The sequence below is a fragment of the Cheilinus undulatus genome, linkage group 11, assembly GCF_018320785.1.
Source record: "Cheilinus undulatus linkage group 11, ASM1832078v1, whole genome shotgun sequence".
Classification (NCBI taxonomy): Eukaryota; Metazoa; Chordata; class Actinopteri; order Labriformes; family Labridae; genus Cheilinus; species Cheilinus undulatus.
The window spans coordinates 5,998,256-6,013,686 of record NC_054875.1 but is presented as its reverse complement, the minus strand read 5'-3'; the positions used below and the strand labels follow the sequence as shown (position 1 = coordinate 6,013,686).

The window sequence follows — 15,431 nt, the reverse complement described above, 5'->3', positions numbered from 1 at the left end:
CTGTCACCGTCCGTCCCGACTTCAGTCGCTCAGTGTGAGCACTCAGGTTGTGCACGGCCGTCGGATAGTACAGTATGAGCCCACAACTTGAGCGCGATGGTGGTGCATCGTAAGCGATTCAGTCTTACAGTATGAGATAACTTTCTGCCACGACTGTCTTTTGGTCGCCTTGAAATTGCACATTGTATACCTAGGTTTATAGGTCAGGTAGGAGGCTTTATAGGTAGGAAAGGCAGGAAAATGTGCTGTCACTGCTGTATGATTTTCACACTTTGTTGAAGGGCAGAGGGATCTCAGAACCACCACACTGCCAAATATAAATAAGAGCAATACGTGCAAATTCATAACTGCTAATAAAAAAAAGATATTTATACCAGCAAATCTGCAAACTGTCCTGACTGAAATCACTTCAAATCGATTGACTGGTAGGGTTGTTGCTATTGAAGTGATCCATCGTTTCCTCTAGTCTCAGCAGTGTGAATTTTGCAGAGTGGTCCTGGCGAATATTTGGTCGAATTTAGGCTTACGACAGACGTGAGCTCACCAAATATGAGAGTAGTGGATGGAGAAAAAGATGCCTAAGATGAGACTTGATTTGCACTGAGATACTCATATGATAGGGTCAAAATTCTAAGAAAACCCTGCCAGACCACCAGCATTCATGGCACATTCAAAATAGCAAAAAAAAACTTTTTTCCCCCTCCTTTTGATGCTTAGTTTAAACTTCAGCACATCATCTTGACAGTGTCCTCATGCCTAAATGCATTGGTTTCTGTAACGTGATTAGCTGATCATACATTTGCATTAATAGCAGTTGAACAGGTGTACCTAATGAAGTGGTCTGTGTGCAGTTTCAACTGTGCTCTCTCTCTTTTGGTTATAAGTCAAATATCTCTTCTGTCACCACCGGTAATGATGATGCATGTGTTTCCCTGGTACCAAACATGCCTTAATACAGTTTGATTTTTTTTGAAGAAAACCCGAGCTTACATTTCTGGCTGAAAAATATCAAGACGTGATTTTTGGGCCATATAGCCCAGCTGTAGTCTGCAAATGGATGCATGTGTTGAATGGCGTGTGTTTGAGCACAGGTAGATGTTTGCCACCAGTGGTCATGATGGGTTGAGAATCAAAGCCACTCAGCCCCCCACTGTGACAGCATACCACACCGCCCCACTCAGCCCCTTTCACTTTTCCATCCCCTGCTCCCCCATTACTCTCCATTTCACCCCACTCCCTCCTGACCTTTTTGCCTCTCTGTCCATTTAGCCCACCCACCCTCTTTTCCTGTCATCTACCCCCTCCCATTCAGTCCTCACTTCTCCTCTCCATCCTTTCACCAAACATAACGGGATTGCAACATGCTTCAGCGACCCTCTCTTTTATCTACACGCCTCTTCCACACATCTTCTCAAGGAGCAACAGCAACAGAAAAAATAGTCCTGAAACCTCCTCCTTTACCTCATGCATCTCACCTCAATCCTAAGTGGAAGCCACAGATATGAATCTCTGCTTCGCTCTGATCAACTTTGAGACCTGCGCGATGAATAATGAAACAGATGCAGATGATAAAAGTGAATGAACTAAGGAGTGTAAGTAACAGCCTGTGCAAGACCAAGGAAAAAAATATTGAACTATACTCTTTATGTTTGGTCTTTAAAGGAGGTTTATTTTTTTATTCATGTATGGCGTCTAATTTGGGAAATCTCACTCACTTTTTCAAGGAATCAAGACAGACTAATGCAATCTGCCATGCAGCTACAATGTTAAACCAAACCATTTGAAAATACTCAAAACATTTGTTTTAAAGGGGACATATTATGCAAAAATGTCTTTATAAGGCTTTTCTAACAAAAAAATGTACCTCTGGCCTGTCTACAATCCCCTCAGGTACCAGAAAAATCCATTCCCTCCCCCCTTTCTTTCTCCACCTTTCTGATAATGTGTGCTAAAACAAGACGTACAGATTTTCCCCTTATGGTGTCATGTGGGGAGTTAGTTCCGCCCCCAGGTTCAGTTGGCCCTACAGTTTAACGCCTAAGTGCCTCACATATTGCTATGGCTGACATGTCAGCTGCTGATATGTAGGGATGGGTACCTTTCACATTTGAACCAGTACGGTACCAATTCCCAGTACCTGTGAACCTATACCAGTACACAACATAACCCATTTTTGGTACTTTTGAGTGTGAATGCTATGCAATAATAAATGTTATATAACCTCAAAACTTCTGAATTTTAATATCAAAACACTATCAAATATCAGTGTTTAAAAAAAGTGTTTTAAAAAATTCCTCGCACGGGGTGCAGGTGGCAGAATGGATAAGGTGCGCGCCCCATGTATGCAGGCGGCCCGGGTTCAAATCCGGCCCGAGGCCCTTTACCGAATGTCTCTCCCCACTCTCTTCCCTGTTTCCGACTCTATCCACCATCCTCTCCTCTATTAAAATAAAGGCACAAAATGCCCAAAAATAAACCTTAAAAAAAAAAATTAAAAAAAATTCCTTGCACATGGAAAACCTAAACTACCATAACTAACCAGTGTTTTTTCTTTATCTTGCACAAATGAAAACCCAGCCTCACTACCTCCTATTCCTCTAATTTCTCCTCTTGGAGAAATGTGCGCTGGGGTCCATGGAGGGCAAATAAGTCTAAAACAAATGAACAATAGAGTATGGAGTCAAAATAACTCAAAAAATAAATAAAAGGTATAAAATTTCACCAATTAAAGTATTACAAATGAAAGAAAAACTCGCCTCCCCTAGGGACCCAATTTTTGAAAAACGCGTGCTAAAGTGCCCTTCTGGTTGACAAAACACACCAAACTGCCCCCTTGGCTGGTTAAAACATGATAAACTGCCCACTTGGGTGGCAAAAAGGCATGTTTAAGTATCTTCCTCCTTCTCCAAACACACCAAATTGCCCTCTTGGGAGGATAAAACACTAAACTCCAGAAGACCATTATGACCAAGAAATATTTTGAAACATTGCTGTTGCAATGAATTTTATGTTGGGCCCTTTTTGATTTATATTGAACTATATCTCACAGAACCAGTTTGGATTATCTGGTGCTACTATGGTGTTAAAATGCACTAGAATACCGGAAACGGCATCTACTTAATTGAAAATGTTCTGCGGTAAGGGGTGGAGTCAGACAGCTCTGTAACATTTAAAGCCACAGACACAGAACCAGCTCATTCTGAGCATGGCTGAAACAGTGGAGGGTTTTTTTTGGACGTACAAAAGTCCAATACTAGAGTGTTACTAAGCAACATACTTCACAGGCATGTTTTGGGGACCTCTGAGACCAATCTAATCTTGTCTTAAAGGGGTAAAATATGCCCTCTTTAAGTGGTTTCATCAAAGTCTTTAAGTTGAGGAAATTTGAACAATCATGCAAAGCAGGCTAATTTGATTGTCAAGTAAAAACGCTGATAGTTGGTCCCCACACTCATGGTGCAAAAGTTTCTAATGTCCAAAGACATTCAGTGAAAACTGATTAAGGAATGGTTCTCCAACAATTTGAGTACAATGACAAAAAATTTGAGTGATCAAGTCCTAATAATGTGTGAAATGACTTTTTTTTCCCTGTGTTTTCTACGTTTTATCAGTTTGTGTTTAGTAACACCTGTCAGTGTTGCTGTGTTAATTGCAATGAAATTATGATCCAAAATAAACCCACTTATTTTTTGTTATTGCATTAATTGCACTTTATTTTGTCATTTAAGGCACATTGTGGGTAAGCCACCCTATGAGGCAGCAGCTGGATACTCATTATAGTGTCTTCCTGTTCTCACAGTAATGGAAAAGACAGACACTGCTGCTCAATTTAATGTCTGAAAAAAGGATGCTAATGTTTACACATTTAAGTCATGAGTAATTTGCATCATGTGATGTCAAAGATTTCACTTTTTATCAATTTCTTCAGCTATTTCCATTGACTTTCTATCCACAAGATATTTATTTTCCTGTGGTTAGCAAATATTTTCATATTTCATAAGGTTTTCAACTGAACAGGAAGTAAAGAACCTTTACTTTGAGGCAGTACTAATCCAAAAGTAAATTCATAAAAAAGAACAGACTCTTGAGAAAATGTCTTGGCCGAATCACCAACCTTAACTCAGCTTCTTACACAGAGAAAGCAACTTAATGTTAACTTCTAAAACATTTAATTGCTGTCAAATTACTGGGGGATCATTGGACATCAGTGAGGCATTTTGTACATGTGCTCCTGCATATTTTCGTTTAACAGTGTTAAACAGTGTCCTTGACAGAATAAGTACGCTGTACCTGTCTCTAAACTCCAAATGTCAGACCACACCGGTGCAGCAATGCAGCACTCTCTAAAAACAAAGTAATCTAAAAGTCAGCATCATCTTAAATGTGTCTCTTTGACTTAGTTTGATTCATAAATGGTTGGAAGAATTGCTTCATGCTGTCAATATGGACTATGTTTTGAAATGAAAAATGATTACTTTTTAAAACAGGATAAGAAATGCACTTAATTATTATCAACAATTGTAATGCAAAAATTAAACACAATGTTAAAGATCACACTTTTAAATGCCTGGTTTGAATAAAGTCAACATTTTTTTAATAGTACACAACACTTTTTGCAACTTCCAAACTTCAAAAATAATTATTTTTTGCTTTCTTGAGGGCTTTAGTTTGTGGAAGTCAACAAATGTTTACGAAAACAGGCAAATGTCACACATTTCAGACTGAAAAAAACACAATCAAACAAGTTATTTCATTTTAAAACAGAGTACTAATATTTAACTTAGAAATGGTGCAGTCACCGATAGTGAGTACAAGGGTTCCTAAAGGGTCTCTTAAGAAGAGCTGTAGGGCCCTTAGACAATATTGTGTTGTGTTTCTGTCTACAGAGAGCATGCTGAGGACAGCCAGCAGTCCAGACAGCCTGCGATCTCGAACACCAATGATCACGCCTGACCTGGAGAGCGGAACCAAGCTGTGGCATCTGGTGAAGAACCACGACCACTCAGACGTGAGGGAGGGCGACCGAGGCAGCAAGATGGTCTCTGAGATCTACCTGACCAGGCTGCTGGCCACAAAAGTAAGATCCTCATATGCTCTTTTTATTCAAGGTTGTTTGTTCATCTTTGAAAACAGAAAAATGGAACTTGAGCTACACCCTAACCAAACGTGCTGGATAGACTGTCTCATGTGTCTGTTGCATGAATATAATTTTGACTGACTTGGGGAACCTCACACACAAAATGTTTGGGAAGGGCAGGACTTTTGAAAACCTTCTGGGAAGATGATGGGATGAACATTGTCTATCGCATTCATTACAGGCAAATCATGGTGAGAAGGCAAAATGTGGTAGTACCAATGCTTACCTGAGTTATACAGGCTATTGCTACCAAAGTGTTTGAATGGGGTGGCGTGTCTGTCATGCCGAAGCCTTTTTAGGAGATGTAAAAAACATCTCTGCTCAGAGAAACTTTTGTGTGGCTCTTTGCTCGTTTTAGTAAAGAAGTGTGGCAAATGTCTGATTAAACTGATGGTTTTCTACAACTCCAAGATAATGCTACCATGTCAGTAGCCATGGTTTACAAGGTTAGCTACACGCATCATGGCCAACCAACTCTGATTCCAAACTAGTACAAATTTAAGCCATATAAATGAATAGTATATAATTAAAACAACATTTTGTGAGGAATTAAGACTCTTAAAACAATAACTGATCCATTAAACAGCATTCAAATCAGTGAAGGGTTCAAACTGAATCACTGCAGAAGAATCAAAGTCACCCTCTCCTGATAACTCGTTTTTCTCGTCTTGTCCTTCAGGGTACGTTACAAAAGTTTGTGGACGACCTGTTTGAGACGATCTTCAGCACAGCTCACAGAGGCAGCGCTCTGCCACTAGCCATCAAGTACATGTTCGACTTCCTGGATGAGCAGGCTGACAAGCACTCCATCAACGATTACGACGTACGACATACCTGGAAGAGCAACTGGTAAGGAGCCAGTGTAGCTTCTGTAGAGATAGTAACAGACCAGAAATGGTTATGAGACCAGGAGACTTAATGTTTGACCCAGGGGTGTCAAACTCAAGGCCTGGGGGCCAAATCCAGCCTGTGGTGCAGTTACACCCGGCCCAACAGATGATATTTTTATCACAACTGGCTCACCAGTATGAGGTCTGCAGATTTCCTCCAGTATAAAAATGCAAACTTAAACTTGATGATTTATAAGTTCCTTGTTGAGTCATAAAAATTAGAAAGAGTTAACAGTAAAAATAATTTGATAAAAAGTCAGCAACGTGGGGAAGAAATTAGTATTTTCTCCATATTTTCTATTTTTCATCTCACAGTTATGACTGAAAGTTATGGTTGTGACTTTTTATTTCATATTTTAACCTTTACATTTAATAACTTTGACTTATTATCTCATATTTTTACCTTATAGATTCATAATTTCAAATTCTATTTTGACCTGATAAAGTCATGATTTTGACGTTTATCTCATGTTTTGGCCTTTTTCAACTCTTAACTTTGACTTTCATCTCATTTATTTAACCTCAAAATCTCATGATTTTTAATTTTATTTCATATTTTGACATTTGAATCTCATGATTTTGATTTTTAGCTCATATTTTGACTATTAAAAATTATAATTTTGAATTTTATCTCGGTTTTTGACTTTTAAAATTCGTGGTTTCAGTATTCTATCTCATATTTTGCCTTTTAAAAACATAATTTTGACTTTAAATGTCAGGCTTTTACCTTTTAAACTTAAAAGTTTGACCTTTTTTCTCAGATTTTGTGTTTTTAACTTATCATGTTCACCTTTTAATCGCAAAATCATTTATCATCAGTGCCAAGTTTTTACTCCCATGATTCATTTCAAGTGAAAATGAGGTTGACCTTTTATGGTTAAATATCGACCCTGTTGGGCCCTCAGGTTAGACCCAAGCTCAGAATCCGGCCCCTGTTGTGATTGAGTTTGACACCCCTGGTTTAACCCAAAACAGTAGTTTTGGAAAATGCCATCTTAAGCATGAAAAAAAGCTTTAGATATCTTTCCTTTCTGCTCTCTCAGCCTTCCTGAATTCATGCACAGACTGTCCTGATCATAAAAAATATATCAGTTTATCAAGTAAACTGGTATGATTTAGATAACTCATTTGACATTTTTAGGACAATTTGACTGATTATCCAAAGTATATTTAAAGAGAAAATAGGATATTTTTCTGATTGTGTAACACATCTTTGTATTGTTTGAATACTGGAAAGCTTTGTTAGAGCTGTTAGACAAAGAATAATTGTCAACGTGTAATTAAAGGCTGCATTACTGAGAGTCTTATCTATCTTATGTGTTATATAACCTTTATGCAAATGCCCTTAAAGTTTGAAAATATCTCTCTGAACATCTCTGCAAACTCCAGCCAGCAAATCAATAAATCCAAGTTTGCTTAATACATAAAAAATTTAAAAAGTTGCTGAGTGGGATGCTTGCAAATAGTTCACTGGGTGATTTAATAAAATCCCCTGACTGGCATTGCATGCAATATCTGCCCATAAATTATTTATCTGTGTTTATTTCATTAACAGATTTTGCTTCAGTATTTGCTCCACTCTGAAGAAACTTTTTTCTTTTTTTTTTTTTTAAGTTATGATCAATTAGTCAGCCGCTACATTTCCTGAGGGTGAGAGCACCTACTGAGCAAGATAAAAACATATACAGAATGAAACATTTCAAAACAAGCTTTCAAACAGTGATGAACGCAGAAAATAGAGAGGAGATGGGGAGACTTTTTAAAGTTAAATGATGCTTCAAAAAGCTGCACAAATTGATTAAATGTTGCATTTAGGTTGCATTTAGTTGCATGTTTCCGTTTCTCCTTTCAGTCTTCCTCTGCGGTTCTGGGTGAACGTCATCAAGAACCCCCAGTTTGTGTTCGACATCCATAAGAACAGCATCACAGACGCCTGTCTGTCAGTGGTGGCTCAGACCTTCATGGACTCATGTTCAACGTCAGAGCACAAACTGGGAAAAGACTCGCCTTCCAATAAGCTCCTCTACGCTAAAGACATCCCCAACTACAAGAACTGGGTAGAGAGGTAAGACTCACAAGCTCCAAATAAGACAGATTAATACTGTTTCAGGTTACTGTGCTCTGAAATGATCAAACAGCCTCCAGAGGAGCTGAGAACAGAGATTTTTAGGCCACTTTCATGATGTTTTGGGTGTTTGTTTACACAACAACAGCATTTTGGGTGCTAGAGAACGGAAAGTTTTAAAGTGAGTTTCAACTTTAGAAAACTGGCACCACATCTGTTGCAATGTAAATTGGAAATATGCAGTTCATCAGAAAATGAAAACTATGTTGCACAGGCCCATTATAGTTGAGGCCAATAGCGAAGTGCTAATAATCAGAATGCCTGTGAAGTAGCCAGGCAAACACCTGGGCTCTCTCTGTAGTCAGCACTGAAATTCCTGGTCAGTTAATCTAGTTCTAAATATTTTTATCAGGTCAGGCCTAGAATCTAAATCGTTATGCAGCCACCCACTACTATAAGTCCCTGTAGCTCCAGTTAATGGAAGTTGCAGTGCTACTGAAGCACTCTTTAACATATATGTGAATAGTAGGAAACTGACGTCTAGAAACAGCATGGTTTAGCTCAGTTTGATCTAGAAAACTGGCATAAAGATATCTGTAGGCTATGTAAGGCTACACTAACATTTGGACTGAGTGATTGTATTCAGCACAGGAATGTTGACATTAACCTGCAAGGAGGCTCAGTGGCTGGCAGTGCTAACTGCTAACATTAGCCACATTCAGCACACAAACTTCACACAGGTACACTTTGTGTTTGACCAGATTTAGGAATGTCACTAGTGAGTAGGTGGACTAAAACAATAACGGACTCCCACGTTCTGCCCCTCATTTGTTTTGTCAGTTTTACTAACATCATGGTCAAGGAACACATTCATGCTTAGACATTTCTGTGTTTCAACCTCATCTCTTTGTGTATGTGCACACCTGTGCGTTATTTCATAGGTGAAATAAATTTACACTTGGGAAAGTAATAATATTTTATCTCTCATAGTGTTAATTTTAACACTCAAAGTGTTTTACAGTCAAGTGTACTTTTAACACAACACCATGTTAGCTCCTTTTACTTTGGGTGTTAAATTGATTTATTCATAGTATATTATTAACACATTGCATAGCAATATTTTCTCTTGACTGAGCGTGTCCCTTCATTTTAAATACCTGTAGCAAGGTGGAGATAACTTAGGAGAGGATGAATCTACATTTATTGACATTGAATTTACACTGTTGTAAATTTACAATTTTAGATCTTTGACATTTTTGAGTTTCTATTGGAAATATTTAAGACTTTAAAACTTGTAACTTTTTAGTTGTGCATTTAATACTTTTAAACTTTTTAAAAAATACTGAGTTTGATTTCTTTTATACAACTGTAGAATCTCAAAAATGTAGCATTTTATCCAAAAATTTGACATTTATGCACAAAAATGAACAGATCCTCTTCATTTTTCATCTTTAAGTTTGGCCTTATGCATTATGTTTCTAAGCATGGTTAAAAAAAAAGAAATATATATATAAAACTTTGACAAGGTCATTTAAAACTTTTTTTTTCTACTTTTAGCCTTTCGTAAATTACTTTTCCTCTCACTCATGCAGCCCTTTGAGCTGCCACTGATTCTCTCTGAGAGGTGATATGTGAATAAAGTTTGATTTGATTGATTGAAAGAGGGCAAAGGTTAACGTACAGGTTTTAGAGCAGAGAGAATGATTTCAATTTGAGTTATTTGAAGCTGCAAATTTTGATCTTCAATCTTGTCTTTTAAGGAGGGGAAATGAGACGGAGCGGTGAGATCAGAGTTAATGAAATCTTCACTAAGGGAAAAACAATTGTAGGATTATGAGAACATGAGCAGGTTGAACTTCCTCTGGTAATGACTGTTGAAACATTCAAATTAAATCACAGCTGGTAGTTGGATCAAATTAAAGCAAAGGAATATTACTGCAATAATATTGCTCAGGGTCTTTAAAAACAGATCATACAAAGAATTCAAATATCTCCAATACCAGTGCTGTTTGACATTTTAATCTTGCCATTTTCATGTCAAATCCAGGACATTATCTTCACTGTGTTTCCAAATCATCTTGTCCTGTTAAGTTGTTGGAAAACACTCTGATAAAGAATAGATTTTTGCTGCCGTTAGAGAGTTTGTTCCTTGTTAAGACTCACCTAATTTGTCCCCTGGTTCACCCTTTGTCTTTTATTCAGCTTCAGCAAGTTTTACTAAACTCTGCATAAGTTATGCACCACTGACGCTTGTTATTCTGCTTTGGGGAAATGGCCTAATAGTGTCTTACTGGCTTTGTTTGGCAGAGCGTACTGCAGCTCCTCCTACTGCATGGACACTTTTGTGAGGTAATGATGGCGTTGTACTTTTTTAGACATCATAAGCCAAGGTACCAAGGGGAAAACACAAGAACAACAACATAGGGGTCAGGACTTATTCTTTTAAAAGTTGTTTCATATCTTCTAGTACATTGTCGGCCTGAATAATCATTGACTTTGTAGAGAAAGTCGATAAAACATGATAAGGCTCTATCAGTACCCAGTAACTGTGGACAGACTTTATGATAAATGACTTAAAAAATCTGCCTCTCTCCTGATCCTCATCATTATTTCACAGTCTAATGATAACTGAGCTCAAACTTGTGGAGGTCCATCCCGTCAGAGCAACAACAACCTTCACATTATCGACTCAGTGTCAGCAGGCCCAAAAGTCCATTCCAGCTATAGCAGGCAGGTTATACAGCAAGCAGACTACAGAGTTTATTAGGAATACATCCTCATATTGAGCTGCACCCAGACATGTTTGCAGAATCCATATCTGGACTATCTCAGGGTTTACTGCAGCAGGGCAGAGCTGGTTAGGAGGCATAATAGAAACAAGGTTTAACTGCACCCAATTAACAATCACCTATAAATCCTTATCTTATACTGACTCCTAATACTCTCTGCAAGCCTTAGGCCTCACTGTAGCACATTAAAGAGAGCTGCACTGAATAGAGGCATGGACTTTATGCCAGAATAGAATTCTGCTCTCCTGTTTGAGTTCTTAGTTCTGCAGCAGCAAGAGGAGAAATTAACAATGTACATGAAATTCAGCTACTCATTTTTTTTAAATTATGGTAAAATCTAGTTTGTAAGGGCGGTTTCACATTACTGACCCAGGCCAGGATCTGAGTACGCTTAGTCCCAAAGTCTGAACACAAGCAGACTCGCAGCAATCCCAATCAGGATTCATGTCCAATCAAGAGGGGTTCACTGGAGATGTTACTGCAATCGTGTTCAGATATTGTTGTATTGAACACAATTCTAATATCTCTTGTCACTTTAAAAACTGCAACACTTACCCAGCATGAACCCTTTTTTACCTTTTGAGCTACAGTGGCAGATGTGAAAGTAGACTCATGATGCGTTTTATGCATTATCTTAATTGCCCAAATTGCGAGTTGCATTATTGTCCAGTGTAGCTGCAATCCCATATCAGTACCTAATGGTGCAGCATTAGTCTGCACTGAATGTAGACAGATGTTGCCTGGTTGATGATACCAGTGGTTGAAAAGGTTGCTCCTTTTTTCTTTGTTCTTAGCAGATTTGCAAAGAAACTACACTATACTGCCAAAAGTATTTACTCACCCATCCAAATAATTGAAACCAGGTGTTTCAATCACTTCCATGGCCACAGGCGTATAAAATCAAGCACCTAGGCATGCAGACTGTTTCTACAAACATTTGTGAAAGAATGGGTCACTCTCAGGAGCTCAGTGAATTCCAGCATGGTACTGTGATAGGATGCCACCTGTGCAATGAGTCCAGTGGTGGAATTTCCTCGTTCCTAAATATTCCACAGTCAACTGTCAGTGGTATTTTAACAAAGTGGAAGAGATTGGGAACGACAGCAACTCAGCCACCAAGTGGTAGGCCACGTAAAATGATGGAGCAGGGTCAGCGGATGCTGAGGCGCATAGTGCGCAGAGGTCACCAACTTTCTGCAGATTCAGTTGTTACAGACCTCCAAACTTCATGTGGCCTTCAGATTAGCTCAAGAACAGTGCATAGAGAGCTTCATGGAATGGGTTTCCATTGCTGAGCAGCTGCATCCAAGCCATACATCACCAAGTGCAATGCAAAGCGTCAGATGCAGTGGTGTAAAGCATGCCGCCACTGGACTCTAGAGCAGTGGAGATGCGTTCTCTGGAGTGACAAAACGTGCTTCTCCATCTGGCAATCTGATGGACGAGTCTGGATTTGGCAGTTGCCATGACAACGGTACTTGTCTGACTGCATTGTGCCAAGTGAAAAAATTTGGTTGAGGGGGGATTATGGTGTGGGCTTGTTTTTCAGGAGCTGGGCTTGGCCCCTTAGTTAAAAGGAACTCTGAATGCTTCGGCATACTAAGAGATTTTAGACAATTCCTCGCTCCCAACTTTGTGGGAACTGTTCGGAGATGGCCCCTTCCTGTTCCAACACGACTGTGCACCAGTGCACAAAGCAAGGTCCATAAAGACATGGATGAGAGAGTTTGGTGTGGATGAACTTGACTGGCCTGCACAGAGTCCTGACCTCAACTCGATAGAACACCTTTGGGATGAATTAGAGCGGAGACTGAGAGCCAGGCCTTCTCGTCTAACATCAGTGCGTGTGACCTCACAAATGCGCTTCTGGAATAATGGTCAAAAATTCCCATAAACACATCCCGAAACCTTGTGGAAAGCCTTCCCAGAAGAGTTGAAGCTGTTATAGCTGCAAAGGGTGGATCGACGTCATATTAAACCCAACAGATTAAGAATGGGATGTCACTCAAGTTCACATGCAAGTCAAGGCAGGTGAGCGAATACTTTTGGCAATATAGTGTATCTGTCAAGTTTGGTCCTCTTACAGGAGAAGTTAGCAAAGCAAATCAACTTTTCTCTGGTCCCATGCCTCCTCTGAAGTCTTTTGGTGCCCCACAGGGGAGGCCTGCCCCACCCTTTCAAAGCCCCTGAGTTAAGCATTACTGAAGGGTTACCATAAGTGTGTGGTAAGGGTTAGGGCTAGGGTTACTGTTGATTAGTTAATGCATCAAAAAGCATTTATAAGTGTGAAGAGTAACACCAAAGGCTCCTATTTGCTCTTGTTGTCCTTCTGGTTTGGCTGCAAAAAATAAAAAACTTTTTCTTTGAAGTACACACTCCACTTCTCTTCAGCCGTGTTTTGTAGTAATACCTCACACACATCCATTTGTCCTCTAAATGTCTCCATAACAAAATACTGAAACATCAGCTAAAAACCTGGAAATCTGAACTGCATCAGTCCCCTGGTGAGGCACCCGGTCACCAGCTGGGACTGTTTACATTCAGATTACTCCACTAGACTGAGTCAGCTTTTGAATGGATTATAAATGGTGCAATATTTAACACTCCACCTGTCCTCTTTTGTAGGTATTACTCGGATATCTCCCGTATGCCCGCCATCAGCGATCAGGACATGAGTGCCTACCTAGCAGAGCAGTCCCGTCTGCACCTCAGCCAGTTCAACAGCATGTCTGCGCTGCACGAGATCTACTCCTACATCACCAAATACAAAGATGAGGTGAGCCCCTGCTGGATATGCGGTGATGTAGAGTTTTATAATGACTTGGAGTGTGCTATGTCATTGTTTTGACTAATACGTAAGGTCATTTTAATTCAATTACACTGATAACCAGATCACATCACAGCAAGCTTGGAGGTGTCATCACCATTAGGGTGCACATTTAGGCTGGAGATTTACACATTATACAGCCAATGGAGCTTCATAAATGAATGTGACTTCCCCAAAGAACTACATCAGCAGTACAGTCAACGAGTGTGGATGTCTATGTTTGTGCGTACATGTTCCTGCTTTTAAAGGAATCTTTTGACAGTTTGTGGATTACTATTATTTGCTTTCCAGCTCAGAGTTTGATGAATAGATCAATACTTGTCTCTTTTCTGTGCACCAAACATGAATCTACAGGCAGCAGAAGTTTGACATCGTGAGGTTGCCTGGCGACAAGCAGGATAGGAAAAACATACATACACATGTAACAATGACTTAAATTCAAAGGAGTTGTTCTGCTGGATGCACACTCAATACTTGGTATTCAATGACAACAACTTCCTTTGGATCTGATCTAAAAACACTTAAAAGATGCTTTAAATGCTTGCACACTCCTCCTGGGGGGTTCCAAGGCATTACCAGTTCAGATGGGACCACTCCAGCAAGTTCTGGTTCAACAGTGAGGTATCTCCCAGTTGGACATGCATGGAAGACCTCCACAGGAAGCGACCAGGAGGCATCCTGATCACATGATCAAACCACTACAACTGACTCCTCTGATAGAGGAACAGTAGCTCTCCTCCAAGCTCTCACTGAATTGTGGAGCTCTTTACACTAACTCTAACCTCCAAATTCCACATACTCCGTCTTTGAAGTGACCCGCTCACAAAGTCGGTCTTTGCAATTCTACTGCACCTGCTGTGGTGCATCTCCAGAAAAACTACCTTATTCGAGATATGTACACCAGGTCTATTGTCAGTGCTGGCCACAGCCAAACTGCATCAGTCCATGTAGAGCTTATCAAAACTTCAAACTACAATGGGACCCCGATAGTAAATCATAACTGTATCAACATTACACCTTATCCTGTGGTGCCAGCTCCAGCTCACTCCAGTTACGAGGGCACCATTGACAAAGAAAAATTGACTTTTGAAATGGAAAACACCAGAAATGAATGCATGCAACTGGACATCCTTTGTTGCAAACAAAAACCTTTAATTTCCTACTGTATTTACTCATGGTGCAAAAACACAGATCCTAGAATAATATTGAAATGATAAGCAAATCAACCCTGGAAAGGCAAAATAATATATTGCTTACATACTGCTCCTGCGTAAACTTGGGGTTCTGCCGTGATCTTGTGATCTCTAGTCATAAACTTCTCCAGGCTGCAATGCACTCCAGGAACACTGGTTGAAGCAAAGCATGTAGAGTGTGTGGAATTTGGGGCTAAGGCTGGGCCACGCTACCCACCTGAGGAATCTCATTTCAACTGCTTGTATCCGCAATCTCACTCTCTTGGACAGTACAGACCGATCTGTGCTGCTGGTGGTCAGAGAGCCCAGGTCTACATCTTTGCTGGTTTTTGCTTTGCACCCAACCACGATTACCATCCCTGCAGGTGATAGGCCCACAGGTTTGCAGATCTGTGTTGTTTATATTGGGTCACCTGAAAAGAAGCCTGGCATCCAGACGCTTGCCATTGAGCTCACTCCCTAGGTTTGGCTTTAGAGGGGAGTCCTAGTTCGTGATGAGGTAGCTCTGTTCAGATATGACTGGTTCATGG

At 39.8% G+C, this 15,431-nt stretch overlaps 1 protein-coding gene across 2 annotated transcripts in view; it reads left to right on the top strand.

The window, feature by feature from the left end:
- LOC121517494 (plexin-A1-like) overlaps positions 1–15,431 on the top strand; it is a 503,338-nt gene that overhangs the window by 480,292 nt on the left and 7,615 nt on the right. For both annotated transcript variants that reach the window (XM_041799311.1, XM_041799310.1), the window contains exons 29-32: positions 4,887–5,077; positions 5,817–5,986; positions 7,880–8,092; positions 13,507–13,657. In XM_041799311.1, the coding sequence (XP_041655245.1) occupies positions 4,887–5,077; positions 5,817–5,986; positions 7,880–8,092; positions 13,507–13,657 (725 nt within the window). The remainder of the gene's footprint in view (positions 1–4,886; positions 5,078–5,816; positions 5,987–7,879; positions 8,093–13,506; positions 13,658–15,431) is intronic.